Source organism: Drosophila yakuba, chromosome 3L (genome assembly GCF_016746365.2).
Source record: "Drosophila yakuba strain Tai18E2 chromosome 3L, Prin_Dyak_Tai18E2_2.1, whole genome shotgun sequence".
NCBI classification, from domain to species: domain Eukaryota; kingdom Metazoa; phylum Arthropoda; class Insecta; order Diptera; family Drosophilidae; genus Drosophila; species Drosophila yakuba.
The window spans coordinates 20,087,187-20,112,755 of NC_052529.2; the positions used below are offsets into that span (position 1 = coordinate 20,087,187).

At 39.4% G+C, this 25,569-nt stretch overlaps 6 protein-coding genes and 1 long non-coding RNA gene across 12 annotated transcripts; 2 read left to right on the top strand and 5 right to left on the bottom strand.

Annotated features, from left to right (window-relative positions):
* The first annotated feature begins 4 nt into the window (after positions 1–4).
* Positions 5–1,163, top strand: LOC6539750 (transcription termination factor 3, mitochondrial). Its single transcript, XM_002086599.3, has 2 exons — positions 5–801; positions 855–1,163. The coding sequence occupies exons 1-2, from the start codon at positions 27–29 to the stop codon at positions 1,130–1,132; spliced, it is 1,053 nt and encodes a 350-aa protein (XP_002086635.1). The 5' UTR covers positions 5–26; the 3' UTR covers positions 1,133–1,163.
* A 272-nt stretch (positions 1,164–1,435) lies between these two features.
* LOC6534764 (BCL2/adenovirus E1B 19 kDa protein-interacting protein 3) lies at positions 1,436–5,796 on the top strand. 3 transcript variants are annotated; one of them, XM_015195334.3, is made up of 5 exons: positions 1,436–1,580; positions 4,797–5,068; positions 5,143–5,219; positions 5,368–5,547; positions 5,608–5,796. In XM_015195334.3, exons 2-5 carry the CDS (start codon positions 4,829–4,831, stop codon positions 5,657–5,659), a joined length of 549 nt encoding a protein of 182 aa, XP_015050820.1. In that variant the 5' UTR covers positions 1,436–1,580; positions 4,797–4,828; the 3' UTR covers positions 5,660–5,796. The 3 variants fall into 3 exon arrangements, with proteins under 3 accessions (XP_015050820.1, XP_002095439.1, XP_015050821.1); XM_002095403.4 differs by having other exon boundaries at positions 1,437–1,825; XM_015195335.3 differs by lacking the exon at positions 1,436–1,580 and adding an exon at positions 3,401–3,530.
* LOC120321424 lies at positions 1,752–3,271 on the bottom strand. Its single transcript, XR_005561031.2, has 2 exons — positions 2,509–3,271; positions 1,752–2,452 (listed from the first exon to the last, which is right to left on the bottom strand). It is a non-coding gene; the product is annotated as an uncharacterized LOC120321424 (long non-coding RNA).
* Positions 5,797–6,893: 1,097 nt separating the features above from the next.
* LOC6534765 lies at positions 6,894–25,418 on the bottom strand. 4 transcript variants are annotated; one of them, XM_015195336.3, is made up of 5 exons: positions 24,259–25,383; positions 10,311–11,060; positions 8,706–9,151; positions 7,911–8,465; positions 6,894–7,849 (listed from the first exon to the last, which is right to left on the bottom strand). In XM_015195336.3, exons 1-5 carry the CDS (start codon positions 25,091–25,093, stop codon positions 7,301–7,303), a joined length of 3,135 nt encoding a protein of 1,044 aa, XP_015050822.2. In that variant the 5' UTR covers positions 25,094–25,383; the 3' UTR covers positions 6,894–7,300. The 4 variants fall into 4 exon arrangements, with proteins under 4 accessions (XP_015050822.2, XP_002095440.1, XP_015050823.1 ...); XM_002095404.4 differs by lacking the exon at positions 24,259–25,383 and adding an exon at positions 11,121–11,292; XM_015195337.3 differs by lacking the exon at positions 10,311–11,060 and having other exon boundaries at positions 25,302–25,418.
* LOC6534766 (hippocampus abundant transcript 1 protein) lies at positions 11,365–15,139 on the bottom strand. The gene has a single exon (XM_002095405.3). It carries the CDS (start codon positions 15,068–15,070, stop codon positions 13,727–13,729), a length of 1,344 nt encoding a protein of 447 aa, XP_002095441.3. The 5' UTR covers positions 15,071–15,139; the 3' UTR covers positions 11,365–13,726.
* LOC6534767 (hippocampus abundant transcript 1 protein) lies at positions 15,283–17,068 on the bottom strand. Its single transcript, XM_002095406.4, has one exon. It carries the CDS (start codon positions 16,986–16,988, stop codon positions 15,384–15,386), a length of 1,605 nt encoding a protein of 534 aa, XP_002095442.3. The 5' UTR covers positions 16,989–17,068; the 3' UTR covers positions 15,283–15,383.
* On the bottom strand, positions 21,414–23,291 carry LOC6534768 (hippocampus abundant transcript 1 protein). Its single transcript, XM_039373804.2, has one exon. It carries the CDS (start codon positions 23,196–23,198, stop codon positions 21,561–21,563), a length of 1,638 nt encoding a protein of 545 aa, XP_039229738.1. The 5' UTR covers positions 23,199–23,291; the 3' UTR covers positions 21,414–21,560.
* Positions 25,419–25,569: the final 151 nt, after the last annotated feature.

A 25,569-nucleotide genomic window follows, 5' to 3' on the forward strand; every position in this document is an offset into this window, starting at 1 on the left:
TTTCGCAGTCTGGCAACGTCTCCAGCATGTTTTGTTCAGCAATACGTAACATTTTGAGGAATTCACAAAACGCAGCATTTACCTCTCAAATACGGAATTTGCGAGGAGAACAAAGTACCAAACATGAGATTTCGGTGCTAGCATCACCGAGTACAAGCATCAAAGCTGATGACAAAAAGAAAGAGCCTGCGGAACATGAAGGTTCCAATAAAGTGGCCCTGGATTTCGGAAACCGGGAGGCCCATGTGCCCTCCTTCAATTTAGCGGCCTACGTGAATAACTCGAGTACCCTGCAGCAATTGATCAGTTTGGGGGTGGATCTTCACAGTATAGAAAGGCGAAAGGGATTGGGGGACTTTGTGCTGAAGCTGGATTTCGAGAAGAACGTGAAACCCTTTATAACCTTCCTGGTTGATCAGGGAATATCACCTGATGACTTCGGCAGGATGTTCACAAAGAACCCGCTGCTGTTCAAGGAGGACTTGGATGATTTGCAGACCAGGGTGGACTACCTTAAAAGCAAGAGATTCTCGGCGGAGGCCAGGCAAAGGATTTTCACCCACAATCCTTATTGGCTTATGTTCTCCACAAGGCGCGTGGATCGTAGATTGGGTTACTTCCAAAAGGAGTTCAAACTAAGTGGCCATGATCTACGACTTTTGGCCACCAGAGAACCCAATGCTATTACCTACAATATGGAGCACCTGCGGAAGTCTGTTTTCACCCTAAAGGAGGAAATGGGATTCAATGCCAAAGAGCTAAGTGCCCTGGTGGTACGAAAGCCCCGCTTATTGATGATTTGTAAGTCTATCTAAATTTAAGTACTCTTGTGCTTAAGCAACTTATCTTTGCAGCTCCGGACGATCTTGTCGAGCGATTTAGTTATGTTCATCAAGATATGGGTCTTCCGCATACCCAGATTGTCCAGTGCCCAGAACTCTTGGCGTCCCGCGAGTTTCGACTGCGGGAACGTCATGAGTTCCTCAAATTGCTTGGAAGAGCTCAATATGATCCGCAAAAAGACCTGTACATATCGCCAAAGACTATAGTGGAAGGCAACAACTTTTATTTCATCCGAAATGTGGCTAAAAGTGATTTGGAAACGTTTGATTTGTTTTTAAAAACAAGATGAGAATAAAAAAAAAGGACGGATTTAATGTAAATTTGTATGTTTTTAATATTCAGCTTACACACAAGAACAGCAAAGTTCTACCAAAGACATTATAATAATGTCTTTATTCTAATGTCTTTGGTTCTACGGAATGTTAAACGTTTTATCATTTCAAAAATAGCCGCCAATGAAAAACCCGATTGCCAGATGTCAAAAAACATCGACTGCGCGCCTGGATTGCTACCTTTTCCCATCTGGTCACACTGGACAGCAACAAAAGATTTAAACTACGCATTAAGCTTGTGCGTAGGAACGAATTGTGTTTAATTTTAGTAACAAGCCAGTCGCTTCGGGAGAAGCATTAAACAAAGTTGCAATATTTCGGAACTCCAGCAGTTGGCTTCAGTCCGGAACAATTAGTTATAGTCAAATAGAGCGCAGCGGCGGAGAAAACAGCGCCAAACGAAAAGTAAAACGCATTTTCCTACGCATACATAAACACCAAAAGCGAATACACAAACACAGACAGACATACGGAAGGCCCAAAAAAACTTGGTCAAACTAACGAAAGAATATTATATATAGAGTAACTTTAAAGCGAGTTAATAGGCAATAAACTCAAGTTATCTTTGGTGTTGACGTGTTGAACACACATACCGATAAACAAAAACAAAATGTCTACGACACCAAAATCGAGCGAAGATTTGCTGGGCGGTAAGTTGTTTGTTTTCGTCTGCTTTGCTCTTTCATTCGTGTTTTTTTGCGTCTCCCCTTTTTGCAATCATAACAATAACACGGTAACCCGTTATGCCGCCTTGTTGTTGTTGTTGTGAGTGTATCTATAACATGTGTATGTATTTATGGAGTTATTTGTAATTTGTTGGTATCCGCATCCCATTTTTTTCAAGGCTTTGCTTTGTCTGCTTTTTGATTTCGTTCTGTTTTTATTTGTTTACTTTGCACTTGTTTCTTGCAATGGGGGAGAGAAAGAGAGGGAAACAACAAAGAATCCGCAAAACTCCGAATGACAACAAAGAAGCTGCCAACGCACCCTTTCTCTCTCTGTCAGCCTCACTCCCCGCTCCTGTTCTTTCATTCATGTCATGTCTTGTTTCTTTACTTTGCACTTGGCCCGCTTGACGTCAGTTGTGGTTTATTTTTTGCGCTCTCCCTTTCTCCGTCCCGCTCTTCTTCTTCTTCTGTCTGACTTGCTAAAATAATTCGTAAATAAATACATTTTGTGGGAGGGCATTTCCCTATCGGTCGTTTCCAGAAATTGCGCCTTTGGCATTCTCTTCAATTGTATTTTGACTGCTCACTTTATCAACATCCACGTTTACACTTGCGGAAAAATTAGGTTATATTCTTTTAAACTCATAATTTATAAGATAACCTACATTTGCAAAGTACTTCAGCATATGTATGGTTTAAAATCTTGTAACTGCTTGGATCTAGTATGAATAAATTTACATCGCAAAAAAAATATTGAAAGATTATCTTTATTCTATAATCTTTTTGGTAGACTGCGTAAAAGCACTTTGTTTGTTGTCCAAAAGGTTGTTGACTATGAAATTATACTACAGTTCTGCAAAATCACTCACAAAAGTAATGCCGGTTCAACCTGAATTTGTGTGTTCAATTAAATTCCATCCAGTATTAATCTAATCAGTTTGTGCCAAAATCGAACCATATGTTATGAAATACATCACTTTTTAGCCTTATAAGCCACAGATTGCTTGTTGAATTCCTTTCTCAAGGAAATATACGACCTAAAAAATATTTTATATGCATTTCAAAGGGATATTTAGCCCCCAAAGCATCTTGTTGCTTATACGCCGGCTAGGGGTTTTTCTTGACCTTAAAACATGTGCGAAATGAATGACCAACTAAGCAGACAAATTTTTTGTTTGTGCACTGTGCAATATACTAAGTAAGAAATCGTATCATGATACCGAGGAGTCATCCATCCAATAATAAAAGCGGTTCAATGGGCCCAACTCAATGTCTTTTGGACAGCTGCGCATCAAGATGCACACTCGAAGCCCGAAGAAGGGAGTGCTGAAAGAGGGGTGAGAGAGAGACGAAAGGTATTAGAAAGAGAGGGCCAGTCGCGGATAGAGAGAGGGAGAGAGGCCTACGTGCCGTGAGTCACAAAGCCATTGTTTTTGTTTTTGCCACCCTTCGGTACGCTTTTGCTTTTATTTTTCTTTCCATTTTCGCTGCACATTTTCGTACCTGTAACCCGGATTCCCGATAACGCTTCAAATATTGTTTACCTGTGCAAAATTTCGACTACCTGTCCCGCGGGCATTTCCATTTACCATTTCCTATTTTCGCAACATGTCCATCATAAATGCATCATCCTTTTCGTCTAGACACTGCATTTAGTATTCGATTGTCAGCATGATTGGTCTGCCACGTGAGTGATCTGAACTATTCTCTAACTGATTCCACGGCGAAAATGTCTAAATTAGTTGATTTTAAAGTGATAACTAAAAAGGGGAAACAGTCCTAGGAACAACTTAAAAATATAATGTTGAACGTTTTAAAATTGTGCAGAATTTTAGAATATACAAAAATTCGGAATTTGTTTTGCTACAAGAAATATTACAAAAAGCGCCATTATTAGGTAGTTTTTAGGAAAGTTCTACTGTATTCCTTATCATCCGATCGAGCCCCGCTGACATCGAGTGACTTACACGCTTCTCGGGCCCATATTGCATCGCCAGTTTGTCTTTTTTCTCAATTTGTTTTGAAAATGAAATTTTCTCTGTGGCGCATTGATAAGAATCGACTGTATAGACTATAAACAAAACATGTGTGCTGCTTTATATACACAATATGCCGAAAAGAAACGGAAACCGTCCGAGTTGTGGGGTTTTTAGCCTTATCAATGGGGCACGAGCACTCGAACAGATATACACAAATGTACATATTATAGATCGGCTAACGAACCAAACGTGTGGTTAGGATGTTTTTACGTTTAAACAAACAAAAACAAAAGCTAAAAGGGTGACGATGGCACATTTTTAGAGCCACTGCCGAAGCACAGTGACTCTAAAAGTGTCTGTCTTGCTAAGTAAACAAGAAAACTACATACATAATGTACATTATTTTGTCAGCGAGTGTAATTTTAGACTTTAAACTGACGTTAAGCAGATTACAATATACAATTATATTGTTACACCAACCATTCAAAACTAAGACAAGTAGTAGTCAGTAAACAAGTCAGTAAATAACATGGAAATGTTCTGTTTAAAAATTTGTAAGCAATCTTTTTTAAATTTGTTGATATCAATTTTGTTCAATTATGAACCTAGAACGTTCTCGTCTGTAATTTATTTTATTAAATTCGGACTTTTTTAATTGCTGAATTGGACTCATGACTATATCTTATTTATTAAATATTGTCAATTTTGCCAAGTACATACTCTCTAAAACGCAAATGTTGTCTGTGTTTTAGGGTTTAACGAATTCGGGTTTCTTATGTTTATTCAACACGCCCCAAAAGGTTTCGACACTCGGGCTTATGCTATATATATAACTAGCACCAAATGCAACCAACTAAATATTCAATTACACCCCATTTGGTTCTTGTGTTTACCCTATTTAGCTTTAGTTTTCACCCACTTGGTTCAGTAATTTACCATGCTAATCTATTTTTGCTGCTATTTGCTCTTTTTAGAATCTTGGATCGAACTGAGCACAACAGCTGCAATGGCTGGCATCAAGAGCCCCGACAGAATCACTCCGTTGCCATTCAACAATGGCGAGGAGTACCTGAGACTTCTGCGTGAGGCCCAGCGCGAGTCGAACCAGTCGAGCCGTGTCGTCTCCTTGGCCAGCTCCCGTCGTGATACGCCCCGTGATAGCCCCAAAAGTCCACCGAACAGTCCCCAGTCGGAGCTCTGTCCGGACGATGAGCTCAGAAACGTGTACATCAACTACTGGACCAAGGTAAGAGATGAGAATCGAAGCGGAACCGAGGTGATCTTGTTAACAATGCCAGTCTTTGTTTTTGCTGTTGTCAGGGAGGAGATAAACAGAATGCAGACAATGGAGATTGGCTAAAGAACTGGAATCGCAATGCCGAGGAGCAGCCACCGAAGTATGAAAGATATATATATATAGTTATTTAGCTAAGTCGTATAATGACAGTTTTTAAGAGCAGTTTCTTGGTTTTTAAACTAGAACTAAGCTTGGAGCATTGTAACTTTTCACAAAAATATTTTTATTCATTAAACTCTTATTTACAGAAGCTGGAACTTCGAGACTGTTAGTGGCGATACAGGCGACGAGGACGAAAAGAAGAAGTCTAACACAGGCTACTCCATCCGCTTGAAGCGACTGGGCTCCAACTCGTTGTTCTCCCGCGAAATTTTGTACTCGCTGCTGGTGACCAACGTTCTGTCCCTGCTGCTGGGAGCTGGCTTCGGGTAAGGGTCTTTTGCAATCTTCTTTAGATTGATACTTAAAGAAATGTGCCTTATTTATAGATTATGGTTGAGCAAGCGTGGCATACTCCTTACCCGTGTGGTCATTGACTGAAAGATGCCATAATCAAAAAAGAGGAAGAGGAAATATATAATCGTTTTCAATCTATTAATATGCACATAAATCGAAAACAGAACACGATGCGTTCCATATAAGAAATTGAAGTATACACATCTATACAGCCAACCGTATTCCAACTCATTTGTATTTTTATCGGAAGTCTACATTTTCGACACCTTCTCATTCAGAACATACCTAAAAAATGTAATTACTAAGACAGCAGACTAAAACAGGCCTTTGGGCGAGGGTTGAAACTAAACGTTTACATATTTTATATAATTTTACATATTTAACAATAAATCAAGGCAGCAAGTGTAATGATTGAGAAAAGCATTTATAGATGCTCCATATATTTTGCTTTAGTCGTATGTCTTAGCATCCAACCGTACATTATATCCAATACAAATGTACGTCAAACTTCGTGTTAAGAATTTCAATTTCATCATCATACTTCATAAAGTTCATCCATAAATATATGTAGACATATTGTAGTTGAATCATACTGTATCCTGGTCGTACTTTTTGTTGAACAATCGTCAAATGTTTTGATTTAATAAGCATATAAGAAAATCGATAAAAAAAAAAAGAAAAAACCCCAATATGGCAACAAACATAAGTTTATATATTTAATGTGAGGAAGGGGTTATCCCCTACAAAAAAAAAAAACAGAATAGTTGTAATGATTTTTTATATTAAAATATTTTTCAATATCTATTTAAAAAAGAACATTTTTCTTTGGTGTATTTGGGATGGCCTAGAAAAACGGATTAGGTAGTTCTAATATTTCCAATCCTAGAAAAACGGATTAGGTAGTCTACTATTTCTGAAAAGTATAATCTCATTTTCAAGGAAATGCTGAAAGGTATTTTTCAAATCTTCTGCTTAAAACTCAGGTCTGCTCTTCAGCCTGTTGTTTTGAGCACCAACTAATCGCTAGATATTTCTTTGCATTATCAAACTGTTTCACATAAGTAAGGACTTTGACTACCTATACATAAAGCGGGAAAGGCTTTATTTGTCAACAGGTTTATGCATTTTGCCATTAATATTTAAGTTAGTCAGCAGTGAGTCAGCATTAGCGGGAATTTCATCAGATTGCGCTAATAGATTTAGTTTGTAAACAATTTAGCATTGTGGTTATCAGTTACCAAGTGAATGCAATGACAACAAAACCAAACTGCAGCCCTTTATAAATGCAGAAAGTAATTGGGTTTGAAACAAATTTTAATTGCTTTAGCATTTGTAATTTTATTTAAATTTGTATTAGGTAATAGTGTCTAAATACTTAGGTGATTAACACAGTTCCGAAACTAATACATATTTCCGTGTGGTTGCTGATGAAAATCCTCGTGACTTAAAACAATATTCAATCGACGATTTGTAACTCAATGAAACGATCGCTGGGTGATCGTTGCTAGCTTTGATTTTATGCTATATAGACAGCCTAAGACGGTGAATCGAGGCAAAACTGGGATGCCAATTTAAGTACAGCATAATATCAGATTAAGATCCGCGTATTATATATATAGCCTACATCTAGATGGTTAACTATAGCTACCATTTGAGCCATTATCAGAGACAACATCGAGATGCGGAGAGAGGAAAAAACATGCTTAACTGACTTTTGGCCCTGGGCTATTCCTGGCCGTTAGAGTTTCTGAGATTTTGTGCGGCGGTGCTGGTGGAGGGCGTAGGTGACCCAGGGGGCGTAGGAGTACGAAGGGAACGTTCAAAATCCTCCGCCAAATCATCGTCATCTCCCTCCTGTTGCCAACTGTCCAATGCGGACTCAACATCAAATTCCGGGAACTTAAGCTTTTCCCCCGTCACATCCACCAGCCGAGATCGCAATCTCTGCGATATTTCCTCCAGCTCTGTGTACTTGCGCTTGATGGCCTGACCCAACTGCAAGTGACCCAGTTCCATGGACTTCTCGAACTGATCAATCACGGTATCCACACTTGGTGATATGGGCTCCACGTGCGCCTCGATTCCCCCAGTCACACGTCCATTAAAGTCTACTATGTTATGCCATCCGCTGGGAAAGCCCCTGCCAGCTTGCTTCTGGTTAAGATTAAGTGCAGCAAATCCTATTATGGCATCTTCATGCGGTGAAGGTTCTGTGATGCCGCTTTGGGTAACAACTGCCTTCTTCCACAGCTTTAGAATGAAAAGCTTCTGGGGCTGCAAAGGAAAAATGGTAAGTATCAGGTGATCTCTTAGAAAAGGTCCTTTAAAGTCTTACATTACTGCGATAATCGCGGCTCACGTCCACCCGAAACTTGCTGAGCCATTGGGGCTTTGTCGATCTAGGGAAAACTGGTGTGGCATAGACCAGTCCTTCGTGTGACTTGTAGGTCTGACTATTGCAGTTCATGGCCTGGAAGGTTACGTAGGTGTTGGGAGGGTCGTTGGGCGGGAATCGCTTGGCTGCCGACTGGCGTTTGACTTGCTTCTTGGATTTCCCATAGCCGGGATTTAGGGGCAGTCCAGCAGCTCCCACGATGCGCAATTGGAAGCTGAAGGTACTGGGCGTTGGAGGAGCCGGTGGCGGCGGCATCATTGGAGCTGAGATACTCGCCGTTGGAGCTGCGATGGCATTTTGAAGCATGTCTAGTAGGTCTGTGGTCCTGCTTGGAGCCGGCACTTGGTTGTTGTCATAGTCGAAGCCACGCTGCTGCTTCAATTGAGCAATTTGCGACTCACTTCCAACGGCCAAGAGGACCTTGAGCTCACCCAGAGGCGTCTGGTTCTCAGCACTGACAATGGGTGCCCAGCCATCGATGGAAATCACTGGCAGCTGTAGGACATAAAATAAAATTTTGTAGTCGAGTCAAGAAAAAAAATCAGTGAATTCCGTATTAACATCAGCCTTAATTCAACAAATTCCACTTAAAGGTAAATGGGATATATTCAGATTCATTTTAATAATCTTCGGGTTCGGAGACTAATGAGTTTAATGAACTTGAATTTTAAACAAAATTATCCTTTTAAAATGTAATATGTTTTAGCTTTAGGTTTGAATAAACTATAATCGCACCTTTCCCTTGCACAGGTGATTTGTGATACTGGAGTCTCTGTAAGCGATGAAGAACTGGTGCAGGGGGAGTCGTACGACTCCACCTAAGGGACGCAGCTCCATGGCCAGCTGCTGCCGCTCGACGCTCTGCAGGAAGCGCTCATCATTGATAATGGCAAACTGCTCCTGCAGCTCGAAAGATCCTCCATCGTTGATCTTGGCCAGAAGTGGCTGTGACTGCCAGAAGGGCTGAAGCGATAGCTCCTGACAGGCGGTCTTATTACCCGCCGTTAATTGACGCAGCTCCCCGGCGTAGAGATAACCCCTGAGAAGACGGACTTTAGTGGTCTCCGCCATGAAATTGACGCACTCCAAGATCGCTTTGTTGTTGTTGGTGGCTTGGGGAGGAGTAGGTGGCGGCGCCGGCGGCTGAGGGGGCGTTACAACGGCCTTAGAGTTGCAATTGGCTGGAAATTTTGAAAACACAAATGGGATTAGCAATATAGTCTAAACTTAAGATAGTAGACCATGCAATGTGGCATTAATCAGAGTTCAAAGTCGTCCAGCGGACCTTGAACCCGCAGATTCGAATTTCGAATTAAGCAAGCTTCAAGAACTGAATCAGCGGCGATCTTCGATCCGGTGCTTATCGCCTTGACAACAGACGAAATCGATTCAAGCGGAACGGGAGATTGCGCCGGCAAGCGGGTAAAACCGGGTGAAATCGGTAATAGCGTGTGCGCCACAAGCGGACAACTGACCACTTGCCAGATACTGGAATCGGTTGGGCTAAAAATAGACCAACTGGATCTCAAATCTCGCAGATAATTAGGCAACTTAAGCGGTGGACTGATTGCGCAATGTGTGATTCAAATTATAGGAAATAGTGATCATTTGATAACAATGCAAAGAAACGGAATTCCGGTAAAGTTAGAAAAATTATGACAAAGCAATTTAAATTTACTTTTTAAAGCGTTTATACAACTATTTAAATATATGTATATAATAATAAATAATTGTGCCTGGTTAAAAAATTCAAAAATCCTTTAAAAATGTTTAGTACAGACTTTAACTAATGTTACATCCGCGTATCTTACGAAACTCATTTCATGTAATTTGTTAACAATTTTTTTAGTTTTCCTAATACTGTAATAATACCATATTCAGTATTATCCTAACCTATGAAAAATCATAACCCACTGTGCTTGGCGGTCGCAAACAAAAGCTGTTGGAAAACAAAATGTATGATTTAAAAATATAGCTGGGATAGAGAAAACATAAAACACGAAACAGATTTTTGTTTTTGATTTTGTTGGTTGTTTTTTGTTTTGTTTTGCTTTCTTTTTTGAAAATGAAAAGTATTTATTGACAGAATGATGGGCAGCACTTGGATAACGGCAATCAATAATATATAAAGTAAGTGCAGGAGGCGTGGGCGTGGTTGTGGGCGGCTCGTGTAGACTTGGTATTGGTATAGCATTTGTTGTTTTTGTTGGTGGTAGAATTGGTAGTTGTAGTGGCTGTAGTCGTGTGGTTCAGCTAGTATCAGATGTATTCGATTTGGGGGCCCAAGAATCAATGGTTCTTGCGATTGGCGACCACACGACATTAGTCATATATATTCACCTGCTGCCTTGTTTCCACTTTCGTTCTTTTGGCCCGGCTGCTGCTGCTGTTGCTGCTGCTGCTCCGGGCTAGCATTTAAATTCTGGAGCAGACTGATCTTTAAATACACGCTACCCAGGTGGACGTCGCGACGCCGAATGGCAATGCACTTGCACTGCTCCAACAGGGATGCCTTGTAGAGCTCCCTGAGTTCCAGGCGACCCATGCCAAGCATTTCGTTGAGACAGGTGCCGGGTTCGCGCCACCAAACCGTGATGTCTACATGGCCAGCACTCTGTTCCGGATCCTGTAGGGTCTTTTCCTCCATATCGACCTGACGCTGAGCCGTTTGCCCGAAACGGGTGCACTGGGTGAGGCTCTGGAACTTCTCCGACTCGAACTGCATGATGTGGAACAACGGCTGGCGCGGCACTTTCCTGATCAAATCCCCTGACAGCTGGCACTCCACGGTGAAAATGGGTCGCACTTCGTTTTGAACCAGTTCCATGCGCTGGGTTCCCTCCGGCTGCAATGTCAGTGCCTCCAAGTGGAGCTGCAAGGCGTTGCAGCTGCGGAAGAGCTCCGGCGTCATCACCAGCTCAACCTCCTCCGAATCCTGGGCGATTTGCTCCGACTCGGCTTCCGGCCACAGGACCTGCTGCTGTTTCTTAATCTTAAGAGGCTCGGCGGAGGCAGCGGTGGCGAAAAGGGCCACCAGGTCCGCATCCAGTTTCTTCATGGCCTCCATTAGGTCTACGTTGCTGGCGGTGCCTGTAATAAATAGAAGCGTGAGCAATCGTTACTTAAAAACGGACATGTTTTCGAATTTACAGGCTTTTAAGCAGGGAAATTAATGCGATCCGATCTCCACTACGTGAGCTTTCCAAATGAAGGCTTCTTTGCATGAGAGATTCGGAAAGCCGGCAGAAAGAGAAGTACTAAAGCGCAGAAAGAGGGGCCCCAGTAATCGCGTTCCATGCTTCGCCCCATTCTTCTCCCGCTCTCTCACGTGTTCGCCTATCACTCCATCACAAGGCAATCGGCTTTGAGAAGAGCGCACCACGGATACACTAGCTTCAGCTTTTAAATTTTACTTTTGTATATCGAGCATATTAACAGCCAAAAAAAGTGAGAATTAATCACGATTAAATTTGTATATAAAAAAGTGACAAGTTATATATTTTCACGTGTCTAATACAAATGGGTAGTATAGATATAATAATCTGTTTTTAAATAAATATTTCAACAAAATTGGATTTCAACTTTTCTAGTGTGCAAACTAACTAAATCTCTGAAAGAACTGGCTTTTTATGAAGTCCCAGCCTTTCGTTTTATAACTATTCGTTTTCTATTTTCATTCTTTTTTAAAGTCAACAAGCCTCTTTAAAGAGTATTCCAACCTCTCTCATAATTTGTGGATTCTCTTTTAGCATAAGCAAAAGTCGAAGCCAGACCCAAATATTTTTTTTTTTTTGCATAAATTCGCCGACATTGGCAAAGTTCAGTGGCAAGAGGAAATAAAATTTCCATCAGATTCGAGGCCATTCTATACTCCAAATTGAATATATAGCAAAAGGTCAAGGCGTTATCGGTCAGCGGGAAAAACTGCTACCGATTTCTCCGCCTGGTAACGCGCCTAATTTTCGATTTGCTCCAAGATAATTGATAAGAGACGCCCGATGCCAGTTTAGTGACATAATACTACGCTCCAGACTCGGACTGCGGATTGCGCACAGTAGCATTTGTAGGATTAGTCAGAAAGTGGCTTTAAAGTCGTAACTAACGTTTCCCCCGTTTTCCCGGTCATCAGACATTCGCAATGCTAATTAAAACCCATAGAAATTCGCATCGCATTTAGCAGAGGTAGTGAAATGGGGAGGGGGACTGGGGGCACAGACGTCTTATCAAGCCAAGGCTTATCGATTTCGACCCGTTGCTTCCACCCCAATATTTCTCCCCGTGTAGCAACAAAGTAGTTCTCTCCTGAATCACGGAATAGTTTCGTTTTTTATGTACATGTGCAAGGCGGCTGGTTGCCGCATTTGTGTGAGCATATGTTCCATACATTTGTATGACTGGTTGCGTTGATAGTGCTCGCCGAAGAATCGAAATTGAAGGCCAATGGCAGAAAACCCAGACGCGGCTGAAAAAACCTAAAAGGAGGCATTTATTTGACAGCCAACAAAAGCGAGATACAAATCCAACATAGCGAGATAAAACTTATGTGTCACTGAAATTTTGCAACCGGGCGGGTTATTCTGAAGAGAGCTACATAAATGGCTTGGCATTAAATGGTATTTTCTCCAAGCTAAAATACAAAAAAACCTGTTTATATCTAATATTTTTTAAACAAGATCAACTAATGCTTCTACAAAGCTCTCGTTAATTTATTGGGTCAATTTATGCATTAATTTATGCATAGATCATAATCAGATCAGATCATATGATGCCCAACGAGATAGTCAAAATAATTACCTAACAAGATAATTCAATTTTTATAGATCCTATTGAACTACAAAGTTGTACCTTTGAACACCCTCTTCAGCACCCTAATTCAACTCAATCCGCTCCTGCTCGTTTGCTAAATAATATTTACCCAGCCGACGCCAGTGAGACTCTTTCTCATATTCTCCCCATATTTTCAGGTCTCTAAGAGAGTAAGAGAATCGCTTTTGCCTGCACGTGTTTCAGTATAATCACACTATTTTCTGAACTTTATGGCTCGCTTTGGTTAGCTTTGCATACGTACAAATTTAATGGGATTCTCGCTTTTTCAAATGGAAAGTTTTTGGCTTTGTCTGTGTTTGAACAAAACCAAAAAAAAAAAGAAAAAAAAATGAGGGAATACATCTGCCAAACAGGTGATGGGGAAATATACGTGGGACTTCAGGGCAGCTTGGTCTATTTTTGGGTTTCTGCAATTGTTGTTAATAAATTATCTTTTGGCAATTTCTTTGCTACTGATTGGACAAAGTGGATGGGCACAACAAACAAAAAGCCAGACTGTTGCGTAAGAGTCAACAAACTGTTGTGAATTTTCTGCTTCTAAACAAATAAGAAGAGCAAAATCAAAATTTATAAATAAATAGCAGGGTAATGCCAAGGAAATTAGAAAACAAAAACCAAAATAAACAGATGCGGTCGTCGACTGAGAGGCTGCGCTAAAGTGGCTGATTAAATAAAGACAACGATCGACATAGCGTTTAAACTTTAACCCACTAAATCACAAACGCACAACTATTTTCCTCATCTTTAAGCACAAAAGAAATGTAAGAAATTGAATATGAGCTTAATTCAGTTTATAGCTTGCATAAGTAGACTCAAAACTAAATGTTTATTTATGTTATACAATTTATTTATTTTAACGCCTTATAAATAAAGTTTTTGTAACTACCAATTTTAAGTAAACAAGTTATCTAAATACATATTTGTTTAAACTATAAAATGGACGCCTCCTCCATTTCAATGATATACTTTAGGGCGGAAAATTCCCCTCTCTTTTCCTTGGAAACCTTTTCATCTGGGATATACAATGCCAACAGAATGCCAATAAACACAGAGATAGCTCCAAGCATAAAGGGACCGGCCACTGTGCGATCTCCACTTACACTCCGTATCAAAATCCGATCCTCGCTCAAATCCATGTCGGATAAGTAGAATACGATACCAAACAGGGCGGGTCCAAGTCCACTGCATAGTCCCGACATTCCCGTGATCATTCCCTGAACTGCTCCCTGAGTTTCGTCATCCGTGTAGAGCGATACATAGAAACTCACTGCCGGAAAAGTGATGGAACTCAGGGCAGCTACATTGCCAGCTAGCCACATTTGCCACTTTTCGTGTCCTGTGGCGTACAGTATTAGTTGCAGCAGTTCCAGAAGTAATCCCAGTATTATAACTTTCTTGGCACCCAATGTTTTCACTATAGATCCCAAAGTCAAGTTTATCGAAATGCTTAATATAGCCATTAAAGCCACCAACGTGGAGAGTTCCTTAAAATCAAATCCCATTGTTAGTTTTAGATAGGCTGGCACACTGGAATATTCCCCAGCTTCGGGCAGTAGAAACATAAATACCACTATGCACAATAGCAGGATATTGGGATCCGAACCCACTCTTCGTAGTGCTAGAAAAGGATCAGCTTGTTTCCAGCTCAATCCAGTGGATCTAACGTTTTTTAGTAAACTTTCGGGAACAGCCACAAGTACAAACATCACGTTTGTTGTGGAGACCAAAGTCGCTACTAAGACCACAGTATTAATTCCGTAAAGATCCATAATGAGATTGCCCAAAAATGGGGCGATCACCAAACTGGCAGCAAAGGTGGCCGATACCAATCCATAGGATCTAGAGCGCTCGTCCTTTGTGGTGACATCCGCTACATAGGCAAAAACCACCGAGAAGCTAACGCCCAAAACTCCACTAGTCGAACTGATCACAAAGAACCACCAGTTATCGATGGTCATCATGGGGATTGGTAAGCAAGTGAAGATCACTGTTATAAGGAGCAGCACTTTCCGCCCATACATATCCGATAAAGCTCCGATCAGGGGCGCCGATAGAAACGAGAGTATTCCCTTGACACCCATGACTAATCCGTTCATTAGGAACGTGTGGTCGGGGAAGGTTTCCTTTAAGGTGGCTATCATAGGCATTGTCAGAAGGCCCCAGGCGAAGTGTTCCAGAAAAACAACTACCAATATGTGTCTAACTCTTGGCTTTCCAATTCCCGAAATGGAGGCCAGCGATACGAGTAACCGATTCAGACCGATCTTGAACATATGTATACCTTGGGAGTACACAATAGAGAATACTAAGTTATAGATATAGAAAATTAAACTAAAAACAATATGTGTACGGTCTTTCAGCGTAGCTAAATGTTTAAGTGGGGATACAATAGTTAATGCTACACTAGGTCTTAAATAGGCAAAAAGCTTGAAGTTTTCTAAATCTTTAAACAGTCGTTATTTGCCGCAAGCCCAAAAGTATCGAGTTTAGATTGGTTGGACTTTAATTAAAGTGAAAATTACTTAAATCTACGTTCTCTACAAACTAAAGTACGATACAATTCATAATATCCATATTTTATCACATTTAAAGATTGTTTTTGTTATCGGTTCCAGCTTCTTCCTTTTTAAGATTAGCCTTTTGAATGAAACCGCTCAAGACAACTGCCACAAGTACACTAATGGCACCTATGATGTAAGGCAATGGAATTGGTGAATTAACTTTGAGATTCTTCTGCGAATCATCCTCGGAAAGGAAGAAGAGTAATCCGAAAAAGGCAGGACCCACACCTTCGCTCAAGCACTCGATTCCAGAGATAATACCCAGAACAGCCCCTAGATTTTCGGGACTGGCATAGATGGAAGCCACCGCATTACTGGCAGCGGGAATAATTGTTGCCATGGCGGCCAAAATACTGCTTAACCAGTACATCCAATGATGAGTTCCAAAGACGAAGAATAGCAGCTGCGATAGCAGGAGTAGTAATCCCAGTCGGATGGACCACTTGGCCCCTACTATGTTCATAATGTAACCCAGGAGAAGATTGGATGTGATCGCCAGCACAGACAGTAGTCCCAACATCATGGAGACCTCCTCATATTCAAATCCCATATTAGTTTTCAGATATACTGGAGCAGTAGAATCCACTCCCGCAAAGGGCCAAATGGACAGGAATGCTATGAGGTATATTACGAGCAGGTTCCTATCCTTACGGCTTTTACGCAGCCCTTCCCAAAGATCGGAGGTGTTTAAGGTGCCATTATCACTTTTCTCCATTTCAGTTAAATCATTCTGTACGTTTTCTTCTTCTTTGTTGATCTCTTGGTTCTGCTCTTTATTGCTGACTAGATTCTGTGAGGGATTGTATTTGGATTTGTTCGCTAAAACATTATCATTCAACTTTTGTTTTCCATTTAAGATCTCTTTCTTTTCCTTTGAATGTAAGTCCACATTCTTGTCATCCACTTGGTTATCATTAATTTCATCCAGCATAACCTTTTTTTCCTTTAAAACCAAACTCTCTGGCACTGCATATATGATAAACAAGATATTGATCAACCCAGTGATGGTAGCAATCAAAATAACTGATCCGGACCCGAACGATTTCATCAAATAGTTCCCCAACGATGGGGAAAAAGCTATTCCAGCACCAAAACTGGCCGCCACAATGCCATATCCTTTTGAACGATGCTGCACACTGGTCACATCCGCCACATAGGCCAGTGAAGCCGAGTAAGTGTTCCCACAGATGGAGCTCACGGTAAGTATGGCGAAGAACCACCAACTCTTCAACATCATGAATGGAATCGGCGCGTAAGTGGTTGCCACGGCCAGCAACATCACCACTTTTCGGCCACGGAAATCAGAAATGGCGCCCATCACAGGTGTAGTCACAAATCCCAGGATTCCTCTAACTCCGTAAACCAGTCCATCGGCGAGAAGGACGTGATTTCCAAAGGATAACGAGAGTTTTTCGATGAAGGGCACGGTCAGAAGACCCCAGGAAAAGTAGTGCATAAACGTAACAATCACCGCGTGCCAAACACTGGCTTTTCCGATTCCGGGACGATTGACCAACAATTTTACAAGGGGTCTCAGAAACTTCAACTGCGCCATTATAAGTGTTCTGTCCGCGAACTGGCTATCGCCAGAATAGCCTGACAACTCCAGTTTAGAATTCAAATTACACATCTCAGTCTTATAGCAAATATAGTTATTGCTGCACTGGAAAAAACATGATAATCGAAATGGGGATATTTTGTCTTTTCAAAAAAATATATTTAAAATAAAATATATATTTAAGCTACACTTCAAAAAAATTTATTCAACTTTGAAGAATCTATTAAACTATTTATTTATCTATTTCCCAGCTAATAGTAATATCAGTTCCTTCTCTTGATAGTGAGAATAAAAACATAGCTCCCAATTTACAAGTAACATAAACTAGTACTTGAAACAAAAAAGTAGCGCAATATACTGAATTTACATAAATATATCTTAAATTTAAAGTCAAAATCTCCAGAAACGTTTTAATTGTAAACCATAAACAGGTTTTTAACATATTTTCGTGCCTTAAAATAAGAAAATGCCGTATGACTGTGAATAAATTGTGTCATTTTCCTAAAGCAAAACCTGCTTTCAAATGTATAAGAATATCCGATCTTCAGTACATTATATGAGCATATAAGTATATAAGTATTATTTATATAACAAAACTAAAGAAAACGATGTAGTCGAGTTTCCCGACTATCAGATACCTGTTAATCAGCTGGCGTAATGTGTAGCCGAGACAGTTTTGGGCTGTTTTCGGAGTAAAGTGAGCGTGGTTAAAGGGTTTTTGGCATATCGATAATAAATGGCACAACAAATATGTAATAAAATGAAAAAATCATTTTGGCGTTAAGACATAGCCAAAATGTATTTGTCATATTGATTAAAGTTACAAATCTAATAAAAAAAATGTTCTTTTCCCCTATTAAGAACAACAAACCCTTTATACCAATAAATTTTAATGAGCGCAGTCAAATGCTTTTTTAAACGATTCACAAAATGCGAGATAGACTCTGTATGGACTTTTTAAAAAAAAATATTCCTTTTCCCCTATTAAGAACAACAAACCCTTTTTAACAATAAATTTTAATGAGCGCAGTCAAATGCCTTTTTAAACGATTCACAAAATGCAAGATAGACTCTGTGTGGACTTTTGAAAAACTCGCAGGATTAGCGCGAAAACTGCTTTATAGCCATGTTGTATACTGTCAAAGCCCTTTAAGATAAAACCTGTTCCATTAGTCGTTACAAATTCCATTATGGTGTCTTTAAATGCTATCGTAGCTTTTATGTTGTTTTTGTCCTAATGCCACAAATCAAAATGTATGGAAATACAATTAGCTTTTTCTCACATTTGAAAACAATTTAAATGATTTATTTTAAAACTTAAAACTGCATAGCCCTTTACATTTTCGTGATCTTCAGATTCTCTCTCCCTCTTAATATACACATAGCACGTAGCTGTATTCAGTAATTTTCCGAAGCTTATAATTTTCAAGATATAAATGGTGATATCAAACTTATGCGAACAATTCCTGCATAGAGCTTAAAGAAGCTGTGCCGAGAAAATTTTTATATATTTTATCAGTGACCCCTTTATCGCTATAAAACCTTTAGTTTTTTTTTATTACAAGTTTCAAAAATATTACCGTTTGAAACAAATCCAAAGGTATTTAAACTTCTTTCTAGTAGTTTGGTCTTCTGTTTTTTGTGTCAACAAAGGAAGATACACGACCTTCTCGATTTCATATCACTTTAAGAATTGGCTTTTATTCCTTTAATCGTTTGACCTCCATTTGACCACCATTGCCGACCTTTTTGAATAAGGTTATAAGTTATTTGGAAATATAATTGGTTCAATTTTTGCCATTTTTAGGTAAAAAAAGTAGACTTTTTCAAACTTTTTTTCTTCCAATTACTTGACCACCATTGGCACCCTTTTATTTTTTTTGAAATTACTTTGAGAATTCGCTATTTGACATTTTCGAAAAAATAACCACTTGATTCAAAAAATTTGTTTTTAATCGTTTGATCCCATTTTTACTAGCAGTATTTATTAAGTCAAGTGCAAAACAAGAGAGAACGCTATACTCGAGTTCCCCAGCTCAAAGAAGCTGGGTCCGCAAAAATCGAATTTTTGAAATTTGAAAGTTGGAATCGTTTGCCCATCGTTTGCCCATGTTTGCCCACCAATTAGTTTTTTTTGCCCACGTCCAGTTTTCAAGATATGAAATTTCGAAAATTTTCGAAAATTTTCGAACTTCAAAAAGTTGAGTTTTTTGAACTTTTTTTTTTTTAAATCGCAATAACTTCGTTTGCCCACCCTTTAGAATTTTGAAAAAACTTTTAATTTAGAAAATATAAGCACTTAAAGAATTAAGCATTTTCCATACCCCAAAACTAAAAATTTTCAAACAATATCGTTTGCCCACCCTCTAAAAATGCTTATTATCGTTTGCCCACCCATTAAAAATTGTTTTTTTCGTTTGCCCACCCTTAAAAAAAAATAAAAACGTTTGCCCACCTCTTAAAACTAAATATTTTAAAACAAAATCGTTTGCCCACCCTCTAAAAATGCTTTTTATCGTTTGCCCACCCTTTAAAAATTGTTTTTTTCGTTTGCCCACCCTTAAAAAAAAATAAAAACGTTTGCCCACCTCTTAAAACTAAATATTTTAAAACAAAATCGTTTGCCCACCCTCTAAAAATGCTTTTTATCGTTTGCCCACCCTTTAAAAAAAATATTTTTAATTAAAAATTACTTTCAGTAAGCTGTGGCGCCAATTCACACGCACACGTGGTACTTGCCGCATTGACAATAGATACATACGTACATACGTACATATTACAAAAACATTATGGTGTATTCTGCTTATTCTTCACTAGTTCCTTATGCTGAGCAACAACAATTTCATATGCTTAACGTTACTTCGATGTCCGACCGAAAAGCTACTTAGCTAAAAATCAGTCGTATGTTTCGTTGCAAGCAAATTGGTTTACATACATACATACAACCCAGAAAAAAATAACAATTGTGTTTGCTTTACCATATTGTTATCCAACATAATTTGGAGTTTTCAAAAGCATTAAAACTATGTATTTTTATTTTTTTTTCAACTTGATTTTTTCAGTGCAGATAGCAGAACCGAAAATGTGTATGTGTGTTTTATTTATATGTATGTATATGTTGGTTATATGCAACAACACCTCTGGCCTTTGATCGTTTCTTAGGAGTAAGAAAGAGATAGAAAAAGATTTCAGCGTGTACAAAATAATTATTGTTAAAAAATATACCTTTAAGTCGTGGACAAAAAAATAATTTTTTAAGGGTGGGCAAACGAAAAAAACAATTTTTAAAGGGTGGGCAAACGATAAAAAGCATTTTTAGAGGGTGGGCAAACGATTTTGTTTTAAAATATTTAGTTTTAAGAGGTGGGCAAACGTTTTTATTTTTTTTTAAGGGTGGGCAAACGAAAAAAACAATTTTTAAAGGGTGGGCAAACGATAAAAAGCATTTTTAGAGGGTGGGCAAACGATTTTGTTTTAAAATATTTAGTTTTAAGAGGTGGGCAAACGTTTTTATTTTTTTTTAAGGGTGGGCAAACGAAAAAAACAATTTTTAATGGGTGGGCAAACGATAATAAGCATTTTTAGAGGGTGGGCAAACGATATTGTTTGAAAATTTTTAGTTTTGGGGTATGGAAAATGCTTAATTCTTTAAGTGCTTATATTTTCTAAATTAAAAGTTTTTTCAAAATTCTAAAGGGTGGGCAAACGTGGGCAAACGAAGTTATTGCGATTTAAAAAAAAAAAAGTTCAAAAAACTCAACTTTTTGAAGTTCGAAAATTTTCGAAAATTTTCGAAATTTCATATCTTGAAAACTGGACGTGGGCAAAAAAAACTAATTGGTGGGCAAACATGGGCAAACGATGGGCAAACGATTCCAACTTTCAAATTTCAAAAATTCGATTTTTGCGGACCCAGCTTCTTTGAGCTGAGTTCCCCGACTATTTGATACCCGTTACTGAGCTAGTGGAAGTGCGAAGGAGAAATTTTAACACTGTCTTTGGCAGTTTGTGGGGCGTTTGTAGAGTGGGCGTGGCAAAAAGATTTTTTTTCGATAGAAATTTACCAGACTAACAAAAAAGAAAAACAATATCAAAACATTTTTCAGATGTGTGGGCGTGGCAGTTTTGGACTGTCAGTAGGCGCTATGGAGGGCGTGGCAAAAAGTTTTTCTGTAAATGAATAAACATTTACAATACTAATAAAAAATATCAAAACATTTTTCAAAAGTTTCTATGTTTCTGGAGTCTGCAGGGTGAATTTTTCTAGCTTTCATAGTTCCTGATATCTCGACGTTCATACGGACGGTCATGGCCAGATTGACTTGGATATTGATCCTGATCAAGAATATATATGTATACTATATATTTTTATATGGTCGGAAACGCTTCCTTCTTCCTGTTACATACTTTTCAACGAATCTAGTATACCCTTTTACTCTACGAGTAACGGGTATAATGAAAGTTCGACCAAAAAGTTAATATCAAAACAATTGTATGTGCCATCGTTACTTGTTTTAATATCATTAAGAGGTTCCATAAATTCGATATCAGCCTCAAATCCAAAAATTTCGAGTTTTGGTTGGTTGAATACATAAAAAGTGAAAATTCTGTGGAAAACTTATATAACATTTAATTAAATTACAATTATTTAAAGCTACGTTCTCTACAATCTGAATCATAGTAGTCATCTATCTCGAGTTTTACATAGCCAAAAATATTTTCATCTTCAAATGTTGTTTTCGTAAGTGGTTCTAGCTCATCCTCGGTGGCGTCGTCTAAGATCTTGTAGATCAATGGTTCCTTTTCAACAGTTTCCATTTTAATAAAACCTGTCAAGACGATGGCCACGAATACGGCGATGGCACTTATGACAAAGGGCATTGGAATTGGTGAATTAACTTTGAGATTATTCTCCGAATCATCCTGGAAAATGAAGAAGAGTACTCCGAAAAAGGCTGGTCCCAAACCCTCGCTCAGGCACTCGATTCCAGAGATAATACCCAGAACAGCCCCTAGATTTTCGGGACTGGCATAGATGGAAGCCACCGCATTACTGGCAGCGGGAATAATTGTTGCCATGGCGGCCAAAATACTGCTTAACCAGTACATCCAATGATGAGTTCCAAAGACGAAGAATAGCAGCTGCGATAGCAGGAGTAGTAATCCCAGTCGGATGGACCACTTGGCCCCTACTATTTTCATAATGTAACCCAGGAGAAGATTGGATGTGATCGCCAGCACAGACAGTAGTCCCAACATCATGGAGACCTCCTCATATTCAAATCCCATATTAGTTTTCAGATATACTGGCGCAGTAGAATCCACTCCCGCAAAGGGCCAAATGGACAGGAATATTATGAGATATATCACGAGCAAGTTCTTATCCTTACGGCTTTTACGCAGCCCTTCCCAAAGATCGGAGGTGTTTAAGGTGCCATTATCACTTTTCTCCATTTCAGTTAAATCATTCTGTACGTTTTCTTCTTCTTTGTTGATCTCTTGGTTCTGCTCTTTATTGCTGACTAGATTCTGTGAGGGATTGTATTTGGATTTGTTCGCTAAAACATTATCATTCAACTTTTGTTTTCCATTTAAGATCTCTTTCTTTTCCTTTGAATTCTTGTCATCCACTTGGTTATCATTAATTTCATCCAGCATAACCTTTTTTTCCTTTAAAACCAAACTCTCTGGCACTGCATATATGATAAACAAGATATTGATCAACCCAGTGATGGTAGCAATCAAAATAACTGATCCGGACCCGAACGATTTCATCAAATAGTTCCCCAACGATGGGGAAAAAGCTATTCCAGCACCAAAACTGGCCGCCACAATGCCATATCCTTTTGAACGATGCTCCACACTGGTCACATCCGCCACATAGGCCAGTGAAGCCGAGTAAGTGTTCCCACAGATGGAGCTCACGGTGAGTATGGCGAAGAACCACCAACTCTTCAACATCATGAATGGAATCGGCGCGTAAGTGGTTGCCACGGCCAGCAACATCACCACTTTTCGGCCACGGAAATCAGAAATGGCGCCCATCACAGGTGTAGTCACAAATCCCAGGATTCCTCTAACTCCGTAAACCAGTCCATCGGCGAGAAGGACGTGATTTCCAAAGGATAACGAGAGTTTTTCGATGAAGGGCACGGTCAGAAGACCCCAGGAAAAGTAGTGCATAAACGTAACAATCACCGCGTGCCAAACACTGGCTTTTCCGATTCCGGGACGATTGACCAACAATTTTACAAGGGGTCTCAGAAACTTCAACTGCGCCATTATAAGTGTTCTGTCCGCGAACTGGCTATCGCCAGAATAGCCTAACAACTCCAGCTTAAAATTCAATTTACACGCCTCAGTCTTAAAGCAAATATAGTTATTGATGCACTCAAAAAAACGTAGTACTCGAAAAGGGGATAAAATTATGATAAAATTCATTACCGATTCTAAATAAATCTATTTTTTTTTAACATTAATGCCAAATAATAATAATAAAAAAATATTCCTCTCTTGTTACTGAAATAAAAACATAAGATTCCCAAACTAAAAAGTAGCGCAACAAACTACTAAATACATTCAAAGTTTGTCTTGAATTTAAAATCAACTTTAACGGTAAACAAAAACAAATTTCTAATATATGGTCGTGCCATAAAATATGGTTGAATATTTAAAATTGCGATAAGACTGTGAATAAATAGTGGCAAAGCAAAAACTTCTCTCGAACTTTTTAAAAAAATTGTATGATAATATTTGTAAGTATAAAATATATGTATACCAAAACGAGAAAAAGCGCTATAGTCAAGTTTTTAACACATATCCATTACACAGCTATAGAGTGCAGCAAGAAAAGAATTCTCAATTTGTTGCTAAGAAGTGTAAATTGGGGGGAAAGAAGTAGACTTAAACACATAACCAAAAAACACATGTAAAAATGTGGACGTGACAGCTTTTTGCAGTTTGGGCCATAATGTTTTTCCGATCGACTTGGCTAGTGATGAAGAACATACATTTTTTATAGACAATGCTTCCTTCTACTAGGAACTACAGCCTAGTATACTCTTTTGAGTATAGAAAAATGGTATGAATAATAAAAACATATACATAAATCACTCACGATTTGTCATAGGGTTTTGATATAATACAATTTTTATAGCATACATAACAAACTGTATTTTCAGATGAGCTTTTAAAACTTTGTGTAAGTGTAAATTTATAAAACCAATCTAACAAATTCCAAGAGAAATATGTAATCTTTGTGAAAATAAACCCTTCTAATTTTGTACTTTGGTAGCTAAGCTTTCTAATAACGATATTAATCTTAGACTAATATTAGACTCACCTGCCATAAGCTCGCCGTTTTGCTGATCCTGCAGCATTGGGATCACCGACTCGGCGCCAGGTGGCGCATCCGACATATCATCGGGCGCATGATCGTGATCGTGACCGTGGGTGGTGGGAGCGTGGCCTTGGGCGGGCGGTGGCGGTGGCTCGGCGAAGAGCATCTCGAAGCGCAGCCGGGTCTTAAGTGGGCCGACTCTCAGCTGCTGTTGCTGTTGCACTTGTTCGAGCGGGCCACCGATCTCCAGGTGACGATATAGAGCATAAATTTTGGTTTTATGCTCGAAATGGCTCCAAGTGCCGTTATGGGCGGCGTATTTACCGTTAGCGTGATGACAGCCTCCTCCTCTGACGTCACAGCAGCCGGCTGATTCGACAGCGACAATTTCGATTTCGACGGCAATAAGCTGGCGTAAATAATCTAAAAATAAGACAAGGTTTTTTTTCCTATGTACACGGGGATGCTGATGCCGCTGCTTCTTCTTATTATTTGCCCTTTGCTGCTGAATCTGCTTCTTCTTCTTGTTATATTCCCTTTCCTCTTGCTTTTTCGTTTTATCCTCCTTTTCTGGTGGCTTCTTCTTACTCTTCTTATCCTTTACCCCTTGCTTTTCATAGAGCTTCTTGTTCGTCTCTTCTTCCTTTTCCGCCTGCAGTTGTTGTTGTCGCTGCTGCTTGTTTGACCTTTTCTTTTGGCCAAACTTTCTGCCTACGTCGACGTCACAGCTGATCGATTTGCAGCACTCGCTCGGAGATTTAACCGCCTCCTGGCTTTGCCTGCTTTTTCGATTTTCCCAATTCACATTCGTCGTCGGCCGTGGGAATTCCGCTATCATAATTTTTATGCCACTTTTGCCATAATTATCACACTCACTCTCACGCACACACGCACAAAAACGCGAAAAGAGAGGCGGGCGCGCGCTTGTGTTGTTGTTGATTTATTCTTTTTTCACCGCTTAACCAAGCTGAAAAGTTGAAAATCTGTACACACACCAAACACACACACACAGACTCTGAAAAGTTGGAAAATCGAATTTTCCGTACTATGATTTTCCGGCCATAAATCTGCACGGGCGTAAGTTTCGGAGGAAACTGCTGCAGAAAAGCTCCTGGTCGCAAAGGAAGAAAAATCGGACGGGCGAAGCGTTGCCACACGCTGACGGCGATGTCATTTGTTTTGATTTAGTTGCCGGAGCGATGCCACCTTTGGAAAATACTGAAAAATACCAGAGGATTTCGGCCTGCCAATCTATTTTTCGTCATCAAACTTTTCTAGCCTTTTTGGCTATTTTTTTTTTTAAATATTTATTTT

Excerpts from the sequence above, each read along its gene's own strand:
- LOC6534766 (XM_002095405.3), bottom strand. The coding sequence starts at position 15,070 with ATGTTCAAGATCGGTCTGAATCGGTTACTCGTATCGCTGGCCTCCATT.
- LOC6539750 (XM_002086599.3), top strand. The coding sequence starts at position 27 with ATGTTTTGTTCAGCAATACGTAACATTTTGAGGAATTCACAAAACGCA. Across the intron at positions 802-854 it reads GCCCCGCTTATTGATGATTT|CTCCGGACGATCTTGTCGAG; the intron begins GTAAGTCTATCT and ends TTATCTTTGCAG.
- LOC6534765 (XM_015195336.3), bottom strand. The coding sequence starts at position 25,093 with ATGATAGCGGAATTCCCACGGCCGACGACGAATGTGAATTGGGAAAAT. Across the intron at positions 9,152-10,310 it reads AAGTGGAAACAAGGCAGCAG|CCAATTGCAACTCTAAGGCC; the intron begins GTGAATATATAT and ends CAAAATTTCCAG. Across the intron at positions 7,850-7,910 it reads GCCGCGATTATCGCAGTAAT|CCCCAGAAGCTTTTCATTCT; the intron begins GTAAGACTTTAA and ends TTTCCTTTGCAG.
- LOC6534768 (XM_039373804.2), bottom strand. The coding sequence starts at position 23,198 with ATGGCGCAGTTGAAGTTTCTGAGACCCCTTGTAAAATTGTTGGTCAAT.
- LOC6534767 (XM_002095406.4), bottom strand. The coding sequence starts at position 16,988 with ATGTGTAATTTGAATTCTAAACTGGAGTTGTCAGGCTATTCTGGCGAT.
- LOC6534764 (XM_002095403.4), top strand. The coding sequence starts at position 1,786 with ATGTCTACGACACCAAAATCGAGCGAAGATTTGCTGGGCG. Across the intron at positions 5,069-5,142 it reads ACATCAACTACTGGACCAAG|GGAGGAGATAAACAGAATGC; the intron begins GTAAGAGATGAG and ends TGCTGTTGTCAG. Across the intron at positions 5,220-5,367 it reads GCCGAGGAGCAGCCACCGAA|AAGCTGGAACTTCGAGACTG; the intron begins GTATGAAAGATA and ends TCTTATTTACAG.